General features: G+C 37.2%; 1 protein-coding gene across 2 annotated transcripts in view; it reads right to left on the bottom strand.

The window, feature by feature from the left end:
• Mettl15 (methyltransferase 15, mitochondrial 12S rRNA N4-cytidine) overlaps window positions 1–25757 on the bottom strand; it is a 185103-nt gene that overhangs the window by 158017 nt on the left and 1329 nt on the right. For both annotated transcript variants that reach the window (XR_007592640.1, XM_050146938.1), the window contains exons 2-3: window positions 24465–24649; window positions 20060–20346 (exon numbers count right to left, since the gene is read on the bottom strand). Coding sequence is in view for 1 of the 2 variants with exons in the window: in XM_050146938.1 (XP_050002895.1) it covers window positions 20060–20329 (270 nt within the window). In the remaining variant the exon portion in view is untranslated. The remainder of the gene's footprint in view (window positions 1–20059; window positions 20347–24464; window positions 24650–25757) is intronic.

The following is a 25757-nucleotide window of genomic DNA, read 5'->3' as shown; positions in this document are numbered from 1 at the left end:
AATTCTCAAAAGAAGAAGTTCAAATGGCCAAAAGACACCTAAGGTCATGCTCAACCTCATTAGCAATCAGGGAAATGCAAATCAAAACAACTTTGAGATATCATCTCACACCTGTCAGAATGGCTAAAATCAAAAGCACCGATGATAGCCTTTGCTGGAGAGGCTGTGGAGGAAGGGGTACCCTCATCCATTGCTGGTGGGAATGCAATCTTGTGCAACCACTTTGGAAATCAGTGTTTCGGTTTCTCAGGAAATTCGGGATCAACCTACCCCTGGACCCAGCAATACCACTCTTGGGAATATACCCAAGAGATGCCCTATCATATGACAAAAGCATTTGTTCAACTATGTTCATAGCAGCATTATTTGTAATAGCCAGAACCTGGAAACAACCTAGATGCCCTTCAATGGAAGAATGGATGAAGAAAGTGTGGAATATATACACATTAGAGTATTATGCTGCGGTAAAAAACAATGACTTCTCGAATTTTGCATGCAAATGGATGGAAATAGAAAACACTATCCTGAGCGAGGTAACCCAGACCCAAAAAGATGAACATGGGATGTATTCACTCATAATTGGCTTCTAGCCATAAATAAAGGTCACGGAGTGCATAATATACATTTAATATAGAAACATAACTTAATAAAGACATGTCACTCATACATATGATTGTGATATAATTACACAGACCTATTTAAATGAGTTATGTGACCAGTATTACAGTGTTCTATCTCAAAACCACTTCTTTTGCTATGACCTTTATAGAATAAAAAGGAGGTTTCATTTTAACAATTCTGGTTTCCCCACTTGGAAATCCAAGAACCATAACAATGCTTTTCACAGTGATTTCCAATGCAGAGGCATTTCCTCTAGGAAAGATACTAAAACAGAATGTATTTCACAGAGCCTGTGTACTTCAGAAACTACTAATCGTTATTATCAGTTTCATTTTACAAATGAAGCTTAAAAAGTGAGACCTTGTTTAAATCTGTGGATAAGTGACAAAGTCTTTTGTTGTACCAAATTGTTCTTTAAAATGAAGTATTCTGTTCAATGTTATAGCAGCCATCTAATTTAAACAAAACACAGTATCTAGCCCCATAAGGATAGATTTCATAGCATTTATATTTTGAAAGTGATACTTGTATAGGTTTAGGTTACATAAAGTAAACTGCAAGCAAAGAAAAGGTTCTTTCAAAACAAACAAAAAAAATTTAATTAGCCAAAGATGATTCTATGGCTGGTGGGGTGGCTCAGCAGCAAAAGTACTTATTATCTGAAGTCAAATGATCTGAGTTAATCCTTGAAACACATGTAAAGGTAGAAAGAGAAAACCAAATAATACCACAAAGATGTCTTTTGACCTCCTATATGTATGCCATGGTATATGAACAAACACACACAAGACACACACACACAGAGAGAGAGAGAGAGAGAGAGAGAGAGAGAGAGAGAGAGAGAGAGAGAGAGAGAGAGGTAATAAAATTTCAACTTTTAAAAAATGTTTATCGTATTGGAAAAAGGATGACTTGATCCTCTTCAGCAACTACACTGGTATGGGTGTACTTGATTTTTCTCATAAACAAACATAAAACAACAATGATTGTATTTTTATGCAACAGATTTATTTATAGCAGGAAAAAACAGAGAAAAACATTCACATGGGAAATGGTAGGATTTTGTGCCTGCATTTAAGTGAAGGGTAAACTTTGGTTGAAAGTACAGTAGAGAGAAAAGGCATGCTACTTACTGGAAAGAAAATTTATTCTTATATTATACTGGTTACCAAATCTAATCACTAATTCTCAAATAAGCCACTAATTTTTGCAATAACTAGGAAACCAGGTGACGACGAGAAGGATAACAGCATAAAAGGCAACTCGGGCAAGCAGCAGAGAGCAGAAAACCTTATTCCCTCACACTCCACCCATTTCATGCCACTGTAAACTCCTCTGTATACAGGGCTCTTCCTATAAATACAGTTGTCATAAAATTCTCAGCCTCACATGTCCATCACACTAGTCACCACAAAACAAAATCCTTTCCATCCATCTCACCACACAGTACTCTGTGCCTTCCTTCATCTAACTCAGCCAAGTTCAGTAGGGACATTCTGGAAATGTTTTGGGGCTGTGTGAAACAAAAGAACCTGAGATGCCACTGGTATTCAACAGGTAAAATGTCTTAGAGTTTTTATGACTGTGAAGACACAGCATGACCACAACAATTCTTATAAAGAAAACATTTAGTTGGGATGGTTCACTTACAGTTTCAGAGATTCAATCAATTATCAAGGCGGAGAGCAGGGCAAGGAACAAGGAGGCATGCAGGCAGGCATGGTGCTAGCTACATCTTGGCTTACAGGCAACAGGAAGTGAACTGACAGTCACTCTGAGGAAAGTTTGAGCAAAAGAGACCTCAACTATTCCCACAGTGACACACTTCCTCCAACAAGGCCATACCTGCTCCAACAGAGCCACACCTCCTAATAGTCCCACTCCCTTTGGAGAACATTTTCTTTCAAACCACCAAGTTAGACAAAAGAATACTGACTACACTGGAAAGCATAAATACACAGCCACAAAAAAATGGCCTAAATTCCACATGAGTTGTAGCATCTATTTAGGAAGGAAGGAACGAACGAACAAAAGAAGGAATAGAATAGTATCTATTTAGGAAGGAATGAAGGAAGGAAAAAAGGAAAGGAGGGAAAAGAGTTCAGTCTGAAGTCAAACAGCATTATTCACAGCATGAAATGCATTTAATTGACCTATAACAATGGTATACATTCATGTGGTAAAGTGTGATACTCAACACATGAATTTTATAAAACTATAATTTTTGTGCATAGCAGCCAATTTCCTACCAAGATTATCTTTCCATTTCAAAACATCAAGTCATGAGCTGATGAAATGGCTCAGCTGGTAATGGCACTTACCACCAAGCCTATCCAAGCCTAAGTTTTAACTCAGAAAACATGATGGAAAATAGAACCAACTTCTGCCATTTAAGTGGCATATAAAAATGGAAATTTAACAATGTCACTGCTTACCTGAAAAGTCTTCAAAGATTCCTCTTTGTTGCAAAAGAAAAGTTTAAAACAAAAAAGCAACAGCAAAAAGTAAATAAAAAAAAATTAAAAATCCTCCATGAATCTTGAGTTGATTGGTCAAATACTAATCTGCAAGATGATTTAAGTACTGAAATGAAATGAGTATTACTGGGCTCTCACGAACTATCAGGTAAGGAAAGGTGCCCACATGCATTCACCCATGCATGCCTCTAAATTACATACATTAAGCTATTATGATTACTGATAATCAAAACACAAGATAGGAGCTGGTCCCTTCCAAGAATATTTCCACTTTAAGCAGACCCCTGATGATACACTAAAGTCAATAAGGGCTCTAGATAGAAGAGTAACAAGTCATTCCAAGATAATAAAATATACTCAGGCAAAAGTCCTAGAAGTATAGGATGGTATAAACTTGATAATAAGAGGACAATTGGAGTAATTAGTTACTAAGAGGTAGACAGACTAGAAGAAATGGGATAGTCCAAACTCCTTGGAAAGACATCTCCAAGTCCCAAAAACAAAAGAAGTATTTAACATAGTCTAAACAGGGATAGTTATCCATACTAAGGGCTTTCCTATAGAGGTACATACAGTCTTCAAGAAAGAGCTGCCAATCAAAGCAACACAAGGAACACACCATGAACTCAAGACTAGTACTTCACATGGTTATAAACAGCACATCTGCTACTGGTGTTGCCCAAGGGTCTTACTGAACCGGAAGCCAAAGTCAGTGTCCCAGGACACACAGGAGTGTACATAGAAAAGTAAAAAGTGCTTCTAGAAAGAGACTTATCCCATCTATAAAGTATACTATAAACATCACAAATAATCTGTTGTTATTCTAAAGGTCTTTGAAGAGAATATAGTTTCAAAGTTTTCATTTTCCAAATTAAAACCTAAGATGTGTACAAAAGAAGCAGCATTTTCAAGGTCACATCAATTCTAACAGTACACTGGTGAAGACCAGGTCAACTGACCATTTCCATTAAACCTCATGCCTCTTCATAAAATTTACATTAATAAAGTACCTAAGCTCATTCCTAACAGCCTCTAATGCTTTTGCTGGCTTTTGGGAACCTATTCCTCCTACTGGGTTGCCTTGTCCAGCCTTAATACAAGGGGACAAGCAAACTAAGTCTTACCTCAACCTGATATGCCATACTTTGTTGACATCCATGGGAGGCCTCTTTTCTAAACAGAAACAGAGAAGGAATGGATTGGGGGGAGGGGAGAAAGATGAGGGAAGGAATGTGAGAAGAGGAGGGCGGGGAAACTGCAGTTGAGATATAAAATAAATGAATAAATTTAATTAATTAATAAAAGAAATACATTAGTCTTAAAAATTAAGAAATCATTTAAAGTGTCAGCTTCAAATACTGTATTTTCTAAAGCTCTTAATTTGATATAATTGTCATATCTGATATGAATAACATGCCTTCCATAATACTAACTTTTTCATTTGGTATTTTCAGTATAGGGACAATAATGCTGAGTTTTAAGAGTCAACCTGACATAATTTAGAATCACCTGATGTTCCAGTTTCCTCCTCTGTTGCTGGAATAATCAAAAACAACTTGGTGAGAGGCAGAAAGGGGTACAAAGTTTATTTCATTTTACACTTTCAGGGAAAGCCAAGACAGGAACAGATAAAGAGCCCATGGTCAAACACTGATGACTGGCTTGTCTCTCTGACTTGCTCACTTGGCTTTCTTTTACAACCCAGAACCACCTGCTTAGGGACAGCACTGCCAATAGTAGGCTGAGACCAGTCAGCAGTGAGCCGCGCCCTCCCACATCAATCATTAATCAAGAAAATGTCATCTTATGAAGTAGATTTTCTGTCAAATCAGATATTGGTTGTTTACTCTCCAAAACATTGTGTCACAATTGCACTAGCATATCTTGCAGTCAAAACACTATTGTACATTAAAGGGTTGATGGTTGGTTTGGTATTTACATTCATCCTTAGATAGTATGCACAGTATCTTCCTGTACCAAAGACACTAGAGCACAGAGGTGAAGGTTCTAAGAAGGTGCCACAGCGACTTCTCCAAGTTCAATGAGTTCTGTAGATACATATTGTCTTCAGCAATGGGCCCTTGTCATCAGTTTGTAAAGAACACTCTTGGCAACCATCTGAGTTGTTTGTCTAGTGCCATCTGTAGAGTTGGATTTGTATATAGATAATGTTTAAATTTGGTTCTATCATGAAATGTCTTATTTTCTCCGCCTATTATAATTGAAAATCCTGTTGGATATAGTAATCTTCGTTAGCATCTGTGGTTTCTTAGAATCTACAGAACATCGGTTCAGGCTCTTCTGGATTTTAGAGTCTGCATTAAGATATCAGATGTTACTCTAATAGGTCAGCCTTCAGATGCTGCTTGGTTTTTTCCCTTGCAATTTTGATATTCTTTCTCTTTTTCTGTATGTTTGCTGTTTTGATTATTATGTGCCAAAGAGACTTTCTTTTCTAGTCCAGTCTACTTGGTGTTCTGTATGTTTTTGTACTTTGATAACTAGCTCCTTCATTAGGTTAGGAATATTTTCTTCTATGATTTTGTTGAGAATATTTTCTGTGCCTTTGACCTAGGTTTCTTCTCCTTCCTCTATTCCTATCATTCTTAGATTTGTTCTTTTCATGCTATCCCATATTTACTGCATGTATTGTGCCAGGACTTTTTTAGATTTAACATTTTATTTGACCAAATTTCGATCATTTCCATTATCTTCAATGTCTGAGATTGTCTCTTCCATATCCTATATTCTGTTAGTGAGGCTTGCCTCTGAAATTCCTGTTCAGGCTCCTAAATTTTTTCATTTCCTTCAGTTTTCTATTGATTCTATTTACACTTTCAGGTCTTGAACTGTTTTACTCATTTTCTTCCACTGTTTGTGCTTTCATAGATTTCTTTAAGGGATTTGTTTATTTCCTCCTTAAGAACCTCTAGTATACTCATAAAGGCTATTGTAAGGTCTTTTTCTTGTGTTTCAGCTATGTTGCAATACTCAGGGTCTGCTGAGGTAGGGTTACAGTGCTTTAGTGGAAACATTGCCCTGGCTGTTGTTATTGGTTGTGTTTTTATACTGGCATCTAAGCATCTGGGTTTTAGAAGATTATAATTTTAGGTGCTGATATGTAGTCTTGTCTTTGTTGGGTGGATATTTTTTCCTAGGTTTCTGTTGTCCTCTCTGGTTCTTAGGAGACTTTGGTGACTATATGTTGCTTGGTAGAAAATTCTTCTGGGTAGGCTTGGGCACTGGAGGTTCAGGTGAAATGTGTTTCTAAGTACTGGAAGCTGAGACTTAGGGATGAGGATGGGGATAGGCTAGGAATGAGAGGGCTGAGGGGGTCCATAGAAGGCAGGAAAGCAGGGTGGTTCCACCAGGATATGCTTACTTCCTTGGGAATGGGAACAGACAGTGAGGAAAAGTTACAGCTGATGGTCTGCTACAGAGCTGTGGACAAGACTGAGGGATTAGACTTGGAGGACCAGAGGAAGAGGTGACGATCTGCATTTATCCCACTTGCTGTGCTAAAAGGAGTATCCTCCTGTTTCCCAGGAATGCCTGTTGGAGTTGGGGGCAGGGTTACATCAATGAATAGGGTAAAGGAAGTTTAGCGACGAATATTTATGTGATCCACTGGGAAAGGTGGGGAAGGAGGTAGAGGGTGGGAAAGAAGGCTGCCACAGATAGTCTGCTATAGAGCTGGAATTAAGATTGGAGGGACTGGTTTTGGAGGAGCTGAAGGAGAGGTGAAGATCTGCAGTTAGACTACCTGCTACCTTGGCTGGAGAGAGACCATCTTGACAACAATAATTCAAGTGGGAAGACACTCACTAGAGATGGCATCATTCCATACGAAGGAGATATTGGATTCAATGAGAAGGGAACTGTGAACTTAATACTAGCAAGCATGCATTCATTCATTCCTCTCTGCTCTTAACTGTGAATATGAGGTGACACTCCTTCAAGTTCCCACCACCTTGACTCCCTGTAATGATGGGCGACAGTCTGGAACTGGGAGTCAAACAGATCTTTTCTGCCTTGTGCTGCTCTTGTCATAGTGTAGGACCCAACCATGACAAGCTCAATAAAGGCCTGAGTCTCAGTAATTTACTCTATGGCACTACCTGGTTCCAATAAAGACCACAAAATAAGATTACCCAGACACCACCCAGGAATGCAAATACTATCATAACATACCAAAGCAGTAATTAAGTGTAGTGCTGGAGTTGGAAAGATGGCTCAGTGTTTAAGAGCACTGGCCACTCTGGCCATTCTTAAAAGGACCCTGGTTCAATTCCAAGAATTGAGATGGCAGTTCATAACTGTCTGTAACTCCAGTTCCTGAGGATGTGGCATCCTCACACAAACGTACATACAGTACCACACACATTCATCTATAAAGAAAATGGGTTAATTATGTTACTACTCAATATATTTTTAACCTAAGCTTTGAAATACCATTAACATATCAATATGAAAGCATGGTTTCTGCCTTGATTAAAACTGTAACATAAGAAAAGTCCCGCACAGCATTCACCAGAAGCTTGTTTGCAAGTAAGTCCTTTCTTCTACCCTATTAGGTACAAAATATAATTCACCTAGTAGGTAAGAAAAAAAAATGTAATTAAGAAATCCCATTCATAACTCAAATGAGTCCTCCTAGTCACTTAAATCAGACAAAACCTAGAACATGCAATGAAAGATGATGAGTTAATATAATGAACATTAGCCCCAGGCAATAAAGGGAAAAATTCATGGAACAAAGCACACCAAAATCCAACTCAAGGGCCAGAAATGGGTAAGAAGGTGGCAAAATGACTATCTGAGCAATTTCATTAGTATATGCTTATGTAAATAAATCTTCTAGGTTTAGTAGTAGTAATGGTAAATAAATCTTTTAAATAAATTAAGGTCACTTAATAAATACAGTTTTAGATAAAACATTAAACTAGAAAGCAGTTGTTTTAATATTTGGTATGAAATATTAACAATAGCAAGAAAATAATTTATCATAAAAATTGTAGAAATACGCTAATTAGTAAGGACAGTATAAAAAAGTTTTACTGTTTACCTGAGGTATTAACAAGACCATGGTAACACACAGCAAGCATACTAGCTTAGGTTTCTTTTCTCATAAAAACACTAATGCTATTACTGATTCCATCTCATTTTAATTACCTCCAAAAACACCAACTCCAAATATATTAACATCTGAATAGGGGAATTGAGAGTTGAGCACCTGAACTTTCTTGCCCTTGAATTCAGAGCATGTACCTCCACACCATGTCTTTAAGTGAAAGGTCCTCAGACAAAAATTCAGTCTTAGCAAAAGTTACTATTAAATAAAAACCTAAAATTTCTTATATTTACATTAAATTCCCAGTGTACAATTAAGTTATAAAATCCCAAGGGAGCGGGCCAGCGATCAGAATAAATTGGTAAGCGTTTGTCAAGCATGCTTGAGGCCCTAGGTTCGATCACCAGCACCATATAAGCCTGGCATGGTAGCACACACCTGTGGTTCCAGCACTTGGAAGCGGGAAGCAGAAAGATCAGAAGGTCAAAGTAACCTCAGCTACAGAATAAGTTCAAGGAAAGCCTGGGATTTACAGCACTCTGTCTAAATAAGTATAATAAAGTCCCAATAGAGAATTTGATTCATTTTCACCCATAAAAGTAGTCAAGAATTTCATTTAATTTATTTACCTTGCCATTTGGATAAACCTTAGACCTTGTAAAACCTAAGTATGTGTTCTCCCAGTTGTTCAGTAAGCCTCTATTTAATCACTTCAGAGAAAAATCATCTTTCCTGCTAAAAGGTAAAATGCTGTTTTCATGTGAAAAACTCAAAATATTAAAATACTCATATTATTTATTTAAAGCTGGGTGAGATAAAAGACCAAGTTTTCATTGCTTCATTATTTCTTCAACAAGCTTATAGTAAAATTGACCACAGGACTATGATAGATTGATACCAAACCAAAAAAATCAAAGAAAAGAAGGTAACAGAAGTTCATAAAGCAGCTTCCCTGCTAAGTATAAATGATCTCTTCTTTGAAATCATCCCTTTAAAGTGCCCTGCCCATACCACACTTTTTATCTTCATGCCTTAACATCTCACAGTATACTGCATTAGTTTTTATATAATTCTTTAATTTAACAATTAAAAAATTTAAACAATTTCTCATCTTAATTTATCATTACAAATAAAAGGTCTCCTTATGAGAGATCAATCTAGAATGCGGACCTGAAAAATCCAGTGGGCTGACCAATGAAGCAGGCCTAGAACGTTCTGGACGACTGTGAAAGCAAAAACACATGTGCTTCAAACAACTGCACAGCCATTTTCTCACACTCTCAGTAGGCTGGTAAGCTCTTCTCAAGAGATATTGGCTCAAATTTGCTGTCTTAAGTGACTAAGGGAAATGAAATAGGCCCTGGAAATATTATAAGCTAACCATTAGAATTTAAGGACTAATATTCATAGTCAGAAAAAAATACTATGTAGTCATATTAATTTAGCAGTTCTGACACCCAACTGATATCATTTATTACTATACAGTTCTAAACCAACAGAAACACAGGAGATGGTTGTTCTCCTTTCTACAATTCACATAATAATTTTTAGAAAATGCTTCTGCAATCAGTGCTAATAAAAAGCACAGACAATAATATGTGAATGTGCTCTGCAACAGTAACATCTTCCACGACACTATACTATTATTAATAATAGCCCTCACAGCATATATTGGCCTGAAGTGGAAAATATCCCATTTTTATTAATATATTCAATATTCACAGTTTATACTGTGAATTAAAAATAGATAAAAATTTCTTTGCCTGGAAGTTTTAGATAAATATAAAAAACAAAGAGCAAACAATCAGAAACAGAAAACATAAATGCTTAAATGTATAATGTACTATAATGACTTTCTGAATATTGAATACTAAGCCAAATAAACAGTTTTATGAATGAGAGATAAAATAAGTAGCTACAAAAATGCATGTAAATGCTTTCTGAAACAAGATTCAGCAAGCAAAACAAAACTCTTTAAATGCATGGCACTTCTCTTACCTAAAGGAGAAAGGTACTAACACTCAATCACAAAAGAAAAAAGACAAAGAGTATCCAGAGAACATTACATGATGAGTCATTGTAAGGCTTTGCGACTTTGTTCATTATAAAATAACATTTTAAGTATGCTACTCAAAGCCCCGTAGTTTTGTTATGAGAAGGCAGTAGAAGAAAGTAAAGTAAAATGTTATGAAAACTCGAAAGGTCAAGGTATGCTTCCTACCACTCTTCACAAAAACAATGTGGAACTCTGAAGAACAGTGAGGAGAGGACAACTGGATGAGCTATGATTAGACTATTGATCAGGGTCTAGTGCTGACCTAAATAGACAGTAACCAGCCTCCAGGATGACTCATATGAATGTCTGTGTACAGCACAACCTCACTTGTTTCTTTTCTGTAGGCTTTTCATATAAAACAGACTTGTATTTTCTTGGAACATCTCTACTGAAACAGAATGGTCCTTAAATAATTAGAATTCAGTACATATATATGACTTTTAGATTAGAATAGCATCAGTTTTCTCACTATCTTTTGTTCTGTTTAGACCACTGATTTTTAAACACGTGTTTGAGCAATTTTGTATTCATAGCAGAATTAACAGAAAAGGACACATTCTCTAATCCCAGAATGAACAGCTGCCCCCAATAGCAGCTGCACAGTTTGGTATATTCATTACAACTGTGAATTTACATTGTTATGTCTTTATCACACAAGCACAGTTTACCTTAGGATTACCTAATGTTTTCTGATTGGTTCTTACATGGAGTAACATGAACTTGAGTTTCTTCTCTTCTTTACTTTACATCATAATTGCTTTTAGTATTGAAAATATCACATTGTCTAGAACTAACACAGTATACTGAATATCTTATTGATGGATATCTTTATTTCTTATAATTTTGCCACTTAATTGTATACAGGAGTACCATTACCTTTGTGCATTTCCAAGGGACTGGCATCCCTGATCCTCTACATCCTGCCAGCAGTTCAATTTCAAATGTACGGATGTTTTATTCAACTTTTACCTGATGACATATCGTGTGGGATCATCTGTTCACAACCTTATTTATCGTCTATGTTTTCTTTAATGAGATGTACATTGAGGTCTTAGGCTGTTTTCTTCCCATGTTTTGAAGATGTGTTTCATGTTTAGAGAACAATCTTTTAGCACAGGTATTTTTACAAATACTTTCACCCAGTCAGTCACATGGTTTTACATTTCCTGCTAGTATCTTTCATAGAGAAGAAATTATAATTTTAATTAAGCTCAAATGATCAATTCTTTTTGTCATTGCCAATGCCTTTGGTGTTTTATCTAAAAAGTAATTGCTAAATTCAATGTAAACAGTTTTATCACTCATTGGAATTTATGAATTATATCAAACACTTTTGTTTACATTAACTTGTAAAAAATATTGTAAAACCTTATAACTGATTGTGTAAACTCTAAATAAGCTATAATCTTAAGGTTTTTTATTATTTTTTTCTGTGACAGTTATTTATAGTTGTCAACCTGACTACAACTGGACTAATTAAAATCCAAATATAAACAGAACTCCAGTGAAGGATTCTTTTTTCTTAATATGAAGTAGGAAAATCCACTTCTAATCTGGATCTTGAGGCAAGAAGGTACACCTTTAATCTGGGCCACACTTCCTTCTGGAAACCTATCTAAGAACATGTAAGAAGGAAGCTTTTGCTCTTTGCCTACTTGTCCTCGCCTTGTTAGCAAATCCATTCCCTAACTGGCATTAAAACCTACTTCCTAAAGATTCCAGCATCTACTGAAGACCAGCAGAGTCATGGATTTTGGACATTTTTACAGTACCAGACATGACTAACCCTCTCTAGAGCAGATCTCAGAACCAGTTTATAGAGGGTTTGGTTAACCCCATCAACTGTCTTGCCAGTGGGCACATCTGTAAACATCACTATTTTATGTATGCAGTTGGTCTTGATCATACATCCCCAAGATAAAGAATTTTAATAGAAGGGAAAATGTATTAGTCAGGGTCTTCTAGAGTAACAGAACTTATAGAATTAATCTCTCTATATTTAGAAAGTAGATTATTAGAATGACTTACAGACCACAATACAGCTACTTCAACTAGTAGCTAGCTATGAACAGGAAGTCTGAGAATCCAGATGTGCCCACTGGAACAACAGTGGCAAGACAGTTGATGGGGTTAACCAAACCCTCTATAAATTGGTTCTGAATTATTAGTAGAAAATACATTAAATAAATTAATGTAATAATATTACCCATTAGAAAGATGTAGAAACTTTAAAGAAAAATCAATGTTTCCAATTATCATAAATATAAAAATTAATTCATCATTATTTATGAAATGGAAAAACATAAATTATCTTTAGACAAACATACAGATTTTAAAGGATAACAATTTAGTAAGCAGTTGGACAATGTTTCTAAGAATCCTTGCAAAAGTTTAGTATTTCAAAAATTAAATGAAAGTTCTGTATTACAAAAAGAGAAAAGAAAAATGCAAACTTAGTACTGGACACTCTTCTCTTATACCCATACCCAAAACAAGAAAGAAATCTGTAAACAAGAAAGCCAGTTAAGTTAAATCAACACTGAAAATTACTATTACAGTTATACTTAAACATTCCTTAACATCCTACCATATAAGTCAGGAACCCTATAGGCACTAGAATACAAAGAACTAAAAGACATTGTCCTTGATTTGGATGACCTTTTAATATTGTGGCAACCAAAAAAAAATTATATAACATGAAGCATTTCTTCTACTTGAATTAGGCAATGTCCTAAGAATGCAAAGAAGGCTAGGGCCTATAGTTTCAGGAGGATATGTCAGGAGGATTACCTCAATACTAGCCTGAGCTACATACAGCAATACCATATTTGGAAAGGAGGGAAGGAGGGAGGGTGAGAGGTGGTGATGGATGAAGGGAGGAAGGGAAGGGGGGAGAAGGAAGATCAAAGAGGAAAGGAGGGTGGGAGGAAGGAGTGGAAGAGGGAAGGAGGGATGGAAGGGGAGGAGAAAAGCAAAGGGGGAAGGAAGGAGGGAAAGATGGAAGCAGGGAAAAGGAAGAGCAAAAGGGAAAAGAAGGGAAGGGGAGGGGAGAGAAGGGGAGGAGAGGGGAAGGAAGGGGAAGAGAAAGAAGTCAGTGACTACTTTTTCCAAGACACATGGCAAAAGTTAAATGAACAAACCCATATTTTGAAAGGTGATAAAGATATTCCCCAAAAGACACCGTGAAAAGCAAATGGAAGTTGAGACTAAAGAAACAGTACTGTACTGCATAACTGGATTACAGTGGAAATAAACTTGATAAGAGCAGACAAATGTACACCAGGCTGTCAGGTTAAAGTGAGGAACAGGAACATCACACTCAAAATTGAGAGCAGTCCTTAGAAGGTTACAGCCAACCCCTACTCATGGAGCCGAGAGATGCACATTTACCTGCACAGCGCTAGAATTAGCACACTCAGAAAACAATCCAATACAAAGGCCACTGAACATGCTACATGATATTTTAAAGATACAAGCATTCTTGAAAGGTAGAATGCAATGGGAAAAAATTCCCCACAGAACCTACATTTTTTTTTAAAAGGGAATAAAACCACTATCTCCTGATAGTTTATTCTATCTGAAATCTTAGCATTCTAGAGAAAACATTAGTACATTCTGTGGCCAGGAGGCACCACTGGCCTTGTCCTCCAAGAGTTAGCAACTCCAAGAACTAATTCAGTGTTGAACAAAATATGCTCCTCCTTGCTGCCTTAAGCTTTCAGAACTTGACGAAGGAAAACATCTCAGCATTTTCTCTTTGATGTTTGTTCTCTATTTAAAATCAGAGATTAAAAAAAAAGTTTGCTACTAATCTTAAACATACTATAAAAAGAGGAATGCATTTATAGAAAAGAATTATGGGTCTGGGGACTTCAAGAGGATTAGCTGAATGGCCAAGAGCTTGCCTGACATTTAGAATGAGGTTTAGTGTCCAGTCCTTTGGCTATGCATATTGATATGAACATATCAATAAGATGAACAACTTAATAAAGACAGCTTGAATTTTGCAGGAAAATGGATGGAACTAGAAAACATTATTTTGAGTGAGGTAACCCAGACACAGAAAGACAATTATCACATGTACTCACTCATAAGTGGTTTTGAAACATAAAGCAAAGAAAGCCAGCCTACAAACCACAATCCCAGACCCAGACAACAATGTGGACACTAAGAGAGACTTACATAGATCTAATCTACACAGGAAGTACAAAGTAGAAAAAGACACAATCTCCTGAGTAAATTGGGAGCATGGGGACCTCGGGAGAGAATTGATGGGGAAGAAGAGAGGAAGGGAGGGGAGCAGAGAAAAATGTAGAGCTCAATAAAAAACTGTATAAAAAAAAAAACAAAAAATGAACAACTTATCCATGTTAGTAGCATAACTTCAGCAAATCTAGTTATTATAAAAATTGATATTAAATTTTAGAATATTAAAATAAATACTTAAATTCGTAAAATATTTATAACTGGCCATCATGACCTACACTTGTCAGTTCAGTTGGCTTCTCTTCTACTTACATCCCCAGATTTTCCCCAGTTATTTCACTGGACAAGCCTGCCACACAAAGGTTGAAATTCTATAAAAGCCAGAGAAGCTACTTTAGCACCAAGGGACATTATTTTTCTTACTGACTCACATTAGTCTTCTGATTTGACTTTAAATCACTCACATAAAACATCATTAGTGAAACCAATATAAGGCTAAACTAAGGACAGGATTTGTGATAGTAATCAAGACACACCTATCCACGACTTCATAGATCTCAGTCTACTAGGAAAGTGTTACGGTTTAGAGATGAAGCATCTCCCAGTAAGCTTAGAGTTCAAGGCTTCATTCCAGGCTGATTCCCCCTGAACTGTTGTGGGATATTTTTACACTGTATTGCTGTTGTTGGTGTAATAAAAAGTTGAATGGACAATAGCTAGGCAGGAGATATAGGCAGGATTTCCAGGGAAAGATAGGAGGAAGAGGAGAAATCTAGGCCCACGGGAGACACCCGGAGAAATGGAAAGGAAACAGGAGGTACAAGATGGAAGAGAGGTAATGCCAAGTGACAGAACATAGATTAATATAAATGGGTTAATTTAAGCTATAACACCGAGTTAGAAACACGCCTAAGTTATACGTTGAGCTATCATAATCAAGAAGTCACCACGTCATCATTTGGGAGCTGGCTGAAAGGACAAAGAAAGACTTGTTACACTAGATTTCACTTAAAGCAAGGTGCTTTTTTAAGTTCCTGTTATGATCAAAAGTTTCATCTCTAAATTCATCATTGAAGGAGATGTGGAAAAAAATAATTAAGTGGGTGCAAGGTACAAGTGAATGTATGACTCATAGTTCACAAAGTAAAATGATTTTGGGAAAAGGCACAGGAAGGAGAGGAGCAAATAATGGATTCTGAATGAAATGAAGACCTTTCGTGTCCAAGGACTGTCACCAGCTCTTTATTACTTGAGGATTAAGGGAATAGTGAATAAAGCTGCCTGCCAGACAGCTAAAAAGGTAAAAATAACATTATCTCTATGTGCGCCTCACTTGAAAATTTTCAGAAATAACATTCATAAAATTAAACTTTCTATTAAAAGTTCCTGGAATATCAAACTGAGATCAGAACAGTGGAAATGTCAAAATAAAATAGGATTCATTTTTTCCCAAGAACCTGAACAAAATGAAACAACAGTGTGGGTCAAGTTGTAGAATCACCTATGTTTGCTCCATTTAGTTGTGAGCAAAGAAAGTATAGTAAAGATTTACTAGTGAAGTTGGTACGGTTTCTTTTTGTTTCTTTTTCTACTACATGGGTAAGTACAAAATAAATGTTATTACTCCCAGGTGAGAACAGCAAACTGACAAAATGTGCTTCATTGTTGAAGTCCAGAAATACAATAGAAGCCACTCACATGCAGTCCCCACCGGATATTTTCGCTTCTCTGTATGTGTGCATAAGATACAACATATATATTTCAATAATTTAAGTATATTTAGAACTAATTCCCAGTCCCCTGGCTAAAATGATGCATAAGTTGTACTTTAACATGGACTTTTTATCTTTCCATTATCAATCTGTATGGGAAATAAAATTTTTCCTGATGAAGTTGTATGCAAGAGTATGTTTTACACTTTGTGAATGTATTTAAGTTAAAATGTACAATTATTTAGAGTTCCTACTATTTGACAGCATTCACTGAAGGCTTTACATACATGAACTCTTCTGAAAAGGCCAGAAAAAAAATGTTAATTATTTAATTCCTGGGGTAAGTTAAGAAATACTTTTATGATAAAACAAATATGCCATCTATCACTGGTATTTGCTTTTACTTAAGGAAATCTCTAAAAAATAGTAAAGAATGCAAAGATTCTGTTTGTGCCTGCACTGTCCAAGCTACACATAATTCTAGAATACTTGCTCTTGACCACGAAGCAACATGTCTCCAATATACTGGGAGAAGCAATGTGTGATTTTTTTCCCCCACTTTATTATTGCTATTACTGAAAGAGCATCTCACTATGTAGACCTGGCTAGCCTCAAACTCATAGAGAGCTACCTGGTTCTACCTCCCAAACTATGGGATTAAAGGAATAAACCAGTAGGTCCAGCCTTAGGAATGCTTTTAAAATGAAAGGACCCTTCTCCCTTTCCCCTCTCCTTCCACCATTCCCCCATACCCCCCATGTTTTCAGGAGATCTTGTCTGTTTCCCCTTTGGAAAGGGATTCATATATATTTCTCTTAGAGTTCTCCTTATTACCTAGCTTCTTTGGGATCGTTTACTTTGTTTTTCTTCACTTTACATCTACTATCCACTTATGAGTGAGTACATAACATGTTTGTTTATCTGGATCTGGGTTAGCTCACTCATGACGTTTTTTCTAGTTTCATCCATTTGCAGGCAAAGGACTGATAGCAGGGGAACCTGCATAGAATCAAACTAGGTCCATTGAATGTGGGGGATAGTTGTGAGGCTTGGGCAGTCTATGGGGGCATTGGTAGCGAGACCAGGATTTATCCCTAGTGCTTGAACTAGTGTCTTGGAGCACATTCTCTTCAGAGGGATACCTTGCTAAGCCTAGACATAGTGGGGAGGGCCTTGGTCTTGCCTCAAAGTGAAGTGTCAAACTTTGTTGACTCCCCATGGGAAGCCTTACCCTTGTGGGAGGAAGGGAGGGAGTAGGAACAGGGATAGCTATGCGAAATGAGAAAAGACTGTACTAAAAAATTATTAAGAAAAAAAGAAAAATGAAAGAAAATGAAAGGACTAACTTAAATACATAAATATAGAGAGATATATATAGTAAATTATCATAAGGTTATATGTGTAACATCTATATAATCTCCCTATATATTAACATGTTTCACACAAAATTTCTTTTGGTCCTGCCTACAAAACTACTAGTAAGATAGGGATGATGGTTAATTTCATGTATCAATATAATCAAGTCAAAGTGTCCAAAATGTGATCAAACATTAGTCTAGAAGTTTCTGTGAAGTTAGTATTAGAAAAATAGAAATATTTGAATTGGCAGGCTCTAAGCAAAACAAATAATTACCTTCCATAATATGGACAGAAAAAAAAAAAACTTACTAGAACAAACTGAATGAGAAATACTGCCATTCTTTTGTCCTTAAGAAGTTACTTCCCGCCGGGTGGTGGTGGCGCATGCCTTTAATCCCAGCACTCAGAGGGCAGAGGCAGGCGGATCTCTGTGAGTTCGAGGCCAGCCTGGTCTACAAGGGGACAGGCACCAAAGCTACAGAGAAACCCTGTCTCGAAAATTCAAAAAAAAAAGAAGTTACTTCCCTGGGTCTCCAACCTGTCAACCACTCCTGTAGATAAAGGACTCTATAACTTGTATATGTCAATTCTGTAAAATCTCTCCATCTCTCTCCTACCCTCCATCTCCCCTTAGCACTCTCACTCTCCCTACTACCCTCCTTCCCTCCCCTACTCCACATCACAGTCTTCCCTCATCTGCCATTCACTTCCTAGAATTTCAGTCACACAGAGAAGTTTGTCCAGATGTCAGTGATTCTAACTTTAAACTGCCCAGCCATGAAGTAGAATGAGAAGAATCTCATGCCAACCTATTTTTCTCACCCCATCTAAGACATTGAATCCACATTATATATGCTACCTACTGTCTAATGCTTATCATCTGCCTTTATTATCTGTGCTGCTTGTAATTAAGAAACCCTTCATGTACTACATCATGGCCTCTAAATTCGAGTACTGTGATACTGGAATTCAGACATGCCAAAGTGAAGTCAAAAAGTAAGTGAAGAGGTAAAAAGTCATGACTTAATAAGGAAAGACAAACATGATTGCTACAGTTGCTAAGATCTATAGTAATAGTAAGAATTACTAGGCACAGGTATACACACACACACACACACACACACAGTTTGACACCACGTTTCCTAGCACACAAAGAGTATTAAAACACATCCCTCTGCGAAACAGTGGTATTATTATACAAACACACACACACACACACACACACACAGAGAGAGAAAGAGAGAGAGAAAGAGCACTCAAATAGTAGACATCTAATTTCTTGCCCAAGGGTTAATGTGCTGGAAGCTAGTTCTCTGTTGTGGTAATGTTAAGAGGGCCTTGAATTTCAAACACTGTCCTTGCAGGAGGATTAGGGTCATATTGATCTCAGAAGAAAATGATACTTCTTACATGACATTTGGAATAAACAAATATGACATGAGGTCTCTCCTCATGGTTCAGCTACCCATCTCACCATTCAGTCTCTCTCGTCCATGTGATATGCACAATTCCATTCACTACCCTGTGATACAGACAAGGAAGTCTCCACGATAGCAACTGCCAATGTAGGTGGATTTCCAGCCTCTAATACAGAACTATGCATATCACCTTCCCTTACAATTCATCAAGCTTCAGGTGTTTTATTAGAGAAATAAGGATGCACACACACACACACACACACACACACACACACACACACTCAATTGGTTTAGAATCTCTGGAGAGTTCGGCATGACACAGAAGGGTACTGGAAATGTAGAGCTAAGAAAATAGGAACAGGGATTCAGAACGGAATCTTATCTCTAATCACTCTTTAAAAAGATTATAAAATCCTCAAGAAACTGTTCTGGAATTGAGTTTTCATACTCAACCTCTCAGCAAGTATATATGATTCTGACAGCTGTGATCTGGTAAATAATTTCTCAGATTCTAACCTGCCAATCACTATATAAGAGAATTAAAATCATACATTCACACAAAATCTTGTGTACAAATCTTCATAAAATGTGCAACTATGATAACCAGAAAATAGTAACTAACATAATCAGATCCAAAGACAAATGGCTAGACAAAGCACATTATACCCATATCATGGAAAAACCTACAGTAAAAAAGAACAAAGCAGGGCTGTGGTTGTAGCTCAGTGAGAAAGCACTAACTAGTATGTGTGAAATTCTGGATTTGAGGCCCAAAATCACATGCATGCATGCATATACATACAAATGGATAAAAGTAAAAAAAAAAAAGTCACAACATTCTACAACATGGGTAAATCTTTAAAAAGCAGTAAGTCAAAGAATGTAAGCACAAAACATACTTTAGGTCAATCCAAAATGACATAAAATAGCTTAGGGGTTTTGAAGGTTCAGAGAAAAGTAAACAAAAGACCAATTGCCAATGGATATGAGGCTTATCCATGTACTAAAAAACTCCTAACTAGACGATAGTGATGACTTCATAAGCACATCAATATACTAAATAACACCCAATTATATACTTTTAAATAGTGACTTACAACCCAATAAAAAATGACAGTGATTTTAAAAAATCAACTCACCTGCCCTTTTCGAGGTGCCAAGCAATGAATAACTTCATCCACCATTACTGGAATATGCAGTTTAGCCATGGCTTCAGAATCTTTCTCTGCAGATCTATGATCGCTCCTAGTGCCACCCAGAGCTGTCTCTTCCTGAGATTCATATTCAGTATGCACTGCTGCTGAAGTGTGTATTGCTTGGGGACAGACACCCAAATTAAATGCACTGGACTCCACCCAGCAGTAAAACAGTCCTTTGTACATTCTACAAAAACATGAATATCGAAGCATTCTGAAGATCAAAAAATCTAGAAGAAAAAATAAAAATTGATGATTTGGGGCTTTTAATCTTTTTTATGCACTGGTACTTTGCTTGCACGTATGTCTATGTGAAGATGCCAGATTCCCTGGATTGGAAGCTACAGACAGTTGTGAGCTGCCATGTGGATGCTGGGAATTGAACCCATGTCCTCCTTAAGAGCAGCCAGGGTTCTTAACTGCTGAGTCATCTCTCCAACCCAGTTTCTAATTTTTTTAAAAGACACACTATTTGGGAGAAAGCTCATTAACATAAACTGTTTAATACACAAATGAAACATTTAAGACTCATCATCTAAGCTATCAAAGGTGACTGCCTTCTTCACATGAAACAAGAAACCCAAGTGAACACACAAACATAATTTAAATGTAATTTCTCACTGGGCACCATAACTACATCTACAATTCCAAACCTCAAGCAGGAGGGGTGCTGGAGGACAACCTGAACTGCGAAAAATAATTAACCAATTAATTAAACAAATATAACTTTTACAGTGGCTTTATGAACTCTAAAACCATCCATTTTTACCCCTCATCAGTATGAAAATTGGTAACTCATTTTCTGCAATATAGTTATTAATTAGTTCTAAAGAGTAGATTTAAAAACCTTAAAAATATTTATTTAAAAGTTAAACTTGGTTTATGGCCATAGCACCCAGGGCTCAACCAATCTTGTCTAAAAGTTAAACTAGAGCAGGAAAGAGAATNATATATTTTTTCGAGACAGGGTTTCTCTGTGGTTTTGGAGCCTGTCCTGGAACTAGCTCTTGTAGACCAGGCTGGTCTCGAACTCACAGAGATCCGCCTGCCTCTGCCTCCCGAGTGCTGGGATTAAAGGCGTGTGCCACCACCGCCCGGCTAAGAGAATATATTTTATTTTAGGTTTGGTTCATCTTTTATTTCCTGTTGTTTCACTTATTGTTCTCAGTGCTAAATTAATACATTCAACTTAGCTTTGAGAAGCCTGGCACTGGAAATGAGTAAACATGGAGGCCAGACAAGAAAATATGATCACTGTGAAAATCTTGCAGATTGTCAAAAGGGTCTCTGACAAGACAGCCTCAGCACAACCTGTACCCAGGAAGCACACACTAAGTCAAGCTACAGCTTAACGCTCAACGGGGCACATTTGGGTATTCATTTCTTCCCTCTTCCCTTCAATCCTGGAGATCAAGCCCAGTTTACTCATACCACATAAACAATCAAACGCTAAATACATTTTTATTCCTTTTTTTTTTAAAACTGGGCTAGGTCTTGCTATGGAACCAGGATAATCTCATACTTGATAACTGCCTCAGCTTCCCAAATACTACATGCCATGACACCTTAATATACTTTGGAATTTCATGCTACTATTTTGGTTTGGTTTGTCTGATGTGGGGATGTGGGGTTGGGGGGGGGGGTAAGTGTTCCTTGTTAGCTGGTGTTAGATATTGAACCAGGCAGGGCCTGTGTACACTAAGTTCCCTCTCTACCACTAGACTACACCCCAGATCCCCGTTTTGAGATGTATACACCCTGTAACCTAAAACCAAGCAAACAGATAACACAGTCATTGAGACTCTCAAACTTTCTCATCTTCTGCAATTTGAAATTCTTCTAAATGCAGAAGGAGAAAAGAATACTTACATTAACATATTAACAGAAAAATATTTAAAAGCATTGGTGTTTTGACCAATTGCCTTCAATGTTTATAATACTTCTATAGTAAATACCCAGTTGGTACTTCTCTTCCTTCCTCATGGATTAAGAGTTATTTAAGAATAAGTCCTATGATTTCATGTGCATAAAATCAAATGAACGATAAGTGCTTACCAAGTGTTTCAGTGCAGGGGAGAGGGAGAATACAGACCAGTGAATACATTCCAGATTTCACAAAATAAATGTTTTTATCAATCTCGTCTGATTGCACCCACTAAATTTGCATTTTCAAGTTACTTGAAGAACTATAAATGTCCTATATAAATGTCTCCCTTTCCTTTTGTAATAGAAAGTAAAATAATTCATATGTATTGACGAAAACAGAATGCAATACAAATGTATGTGCATATGTTAAATAGATAGAGCATGAGTAAGATGCTACCCTAAAGGTAACACATCAAATATGCTTTAGAAATAATTCACTGAATTATGTGCCAATAAGAAATAGCAAAAATATGGAGGTGCCAAAGAAACTAGAAATAAAACTCTAAAGTAAATTTCGAGTTCTGAAGCACCAACAAATTTACCAAATTGTTAGTTATTCTTTAAATTCTCCAGATAACTTTAAAAAGCCAAGCACAAGTACCCTTTAATTTGATGGACCTTTTTTCAAGATAATAACTAATTTTTATTCAGCACTAAGTGACAATAACTCTATGTAAAAACTATGTTCTACCTCATGTAATCTATCATAGTTCTTGGAGTTGAGTGTAGTTATTGCTGTATTATAATTGAAGAAACTAAATTGCTTACCCCATATCCAGAGCTATACTCTACAGTGCAAAGGATCTATCTTCAGAACCTAAAATCTTTACTTTCAGTGTTATAAACATAACCCAATGCAACTACTTTAATGTACATATATAATTTAATGGTACACTACACTGACTATGTATATATAGTAGCTCACAAATTATATTTTTAATGGAAAATGCCTCCTATATCTTGGCTTTGCTCTACTTGGAACTAATAGACCAACAAAAGGAACTCCATGCACCAAGCAAAAGAATGGAATCTGGAATATGCAAACAGCCAATACTCTATGTCCTAACAGTTTTAATAACTTATTTTTATCTTTGGTGGTTCAAATGAATACAAGTGCCAATAGAGACTAGAGGCATGGTATTCCCCAAAGCTGGAGCTAGCGGCAGTGGTAGGTAGAATGATCTGGGGGCTGGGAACTGAACTCTGGTCTTCAACAGTACAAACAATCACTGGGCCATGTCTCCAGCCCCTTGTCCAGATTTTAACTGTATTTTTTACAGGAAGCACTGCTGTCAATGAAAAACTCAAAATAATGTGGAAATAAAACAAAAAAAATGGATGCAAAATTGTTTGCATCAGTATTTTATTCTTTATTGTACTCAAATTTTATGCATTCATTTAATTATGTTCAAGGTAAAGCCAAGTTTTTTTACTTGTTTGTTTTTGAGACAGTTTTTTTTCTTTTTTCTTTTTAATTGATTTTACTCAGCTATACATTTTTCACTGCTCCCTTCCCTTCCTCTCCCCTCCCCCTTCTACCCTCTCCCATGGTCCCCATGCTCCCAATTTACTGAGACAGAGTTTCTTTGCACTGCCTTTGCTATCCTGGAACTATCTCTGTAGAGGAGGCTGTCCTAGAACTCGCAGACTTCCACCTACCTCTGCCTCCCTCCCAAGTGCTGGGATTAAAGGGGTGAGCGACTACTGTTTCGAGTCTAATTTTTTTTTCTTGTTATGAACTAACTAGCTTGTAACCGAGGCAAACATGGAGAAGGGTGTGCAAATGATTGTTTGTAGCCTTGAGATTGTTTGTAGGATCCCACTTTGTTGAGATGGTGCCCTAAAAATCATTTTGAGTACAAACTAAAGGAAATTCCATCCTCGTAGCCTCGTCTACCTAGCAAAACAAACAGATCCCTTTGCAACCTCGGAAGGTTGTTTAATTTCTTGCGAGTCAGTAAACCTGGCCTCTAAAGCAGACTGCAGTGTGTTGTAGGGAAATCTTCTCACTCTTCGACACCAGCAAAGTCATCTTAAGTTTGGAGACCACAAAACTGACCAGGTTACTCTTTTAATTGTAGGACTACAAACTGATGACTATAAAGAGAACTTCCTTCGGGCTGCTAACCGTCACTATGATTAGTCTACCCTGAGAGAAAATGTTGTTACAAATGTAATTTTAATGCTAAAAACGCGACCAGCGGGCTGGCGGGGAGGCAGTGGAAAGGGGAGGAAGGCACCCACTGTCATCGGATTCCAGCCAGTCCTGGGCAATCTTCACAGTCAGGCTGACAAGCAGACACCAAGCAGTTGGGGGAGGGGCTTCTACTTCCTTTGCTGGGTGGAGATAGGATTCCCAAAAGCCCTAAACCAAGAGCACCGTCTCCATCCCAGAACTAGCCACTCGCTGCCTTCTCCTCACCTGAGGAAAGAAGAGTCCTCAGTCAGCCTGTAAGTTGGGCCAGCCGCGACACTAAGAAGCAGAAGAGCCTGGACTTGCATACATCTAGGTCGGGGGTGGGGGAAACTTGTCACGACGGACTGATGGGCTCCAATCCGTCGGGGCAACTGAAGTCTGTCTGACTTTCGTTCCGTTGTTCCCAGCACCTGCGGGGGGGAAAAGGTGTTGAGGGGCAAAGGTTTCCAAAAGACCTTCCCAGGAAAATAAGATCTCACCGTTGCCAAGTTGAAACACACTTTTAAGGATTTAAAAGCCAAAAGTCCGTCGCAACCTTAAAAGTAACTTTCACTTTTCTCTTCGGTCGACTAAAAGTTTTGTAATGGCTCCATACATCATCGCCAGTTTCTAACTAAAGATGGAAATTTCGATCTTCTTAGCCCTGCACATTTGGAAAGCTTTGGTTCTTCCCCCCCCCCCCTTTCATTTCGTTAGAAAGCAGGAGGTTCTCTTGTCCTGTTGTTACTTCTGCCAAACTCATGAGTTGCCAACTCCACAATAATGGGAGTGATTGTATTGCCAAAACCGCTGTTTTAATCAAATGCAAGATTCCTCAAGAGTATAGATTGCATAATTTGAACACTACTATAGAGCAAATGCAATGGGGAACTGAAACTAAACTTATAGTATTTGGATTAGGTGTGGCTACACCTGTATCACTAAGAAATCTATACAGTGTGGATGTAAAAAGCAAAAACAGAAATTTATGTGCCTTATTAACCAATTTTGCAAGATGGCAAGATAAACATTTTCAAACTAGATTAAAATATCATTTTATAGACACTTGACAAAAAAGTATTTTAAATACAAATAGCTGGATTTTGGTTTTACAAGACAAATAGAGATTTTTCTAACACTTCAGTTTTCTTGCAATAAAATCAAAACATGTCTCTTTCTTACTGTTTTTGTTGTTGTTTTGGCTTGGCTTCGTTTTTCGAGACAAGGTTGCTCTGTGTATCTCTGGCTGGCTGTCCTAGAACTCACTCTGTAGACCCAGCTGACCTCACACACACAAATCTGCCTGTTTCTGTCTCCCTGTGTGCTGGGATTGAAGGCATGGCCACCACCGCCTGACTCTTAGTCTGTTTTGAGACTAATATGAAGTAATATGTAAGGAGTTAATAATATGCCTGGGACACCAAAGGCCAACTACTATAGATTGAGGGATTTTGTTTTATTTTATTGGTCTTTAGAGACAGAGTTCTCTGTGTATCTTTAGAGCCTGTCCTAGAACTTGCTCTGTAGACCAGGTTGGCC

The sequence above is a fragment of the Alexandromys fortis genome, unplaced genomic scaffold (assembly GCF_014885135.2).
Source record: "Alexandromys fortis isolate MF-2015 unplaced genomic scaffold, M_Fortis_MF-2015_v1.1 scaffold_12, whole genome shotgun sequence".
Lineage (NCBI taxonomy): Eukaryota > Metazoa > Chordata > Mammalia > Rodentia > Cricetidae > Alexandromys > Alexandromys fortis.
This window is presented reverse-complemented; position numbering and strand designations above follow the sequence as displayed.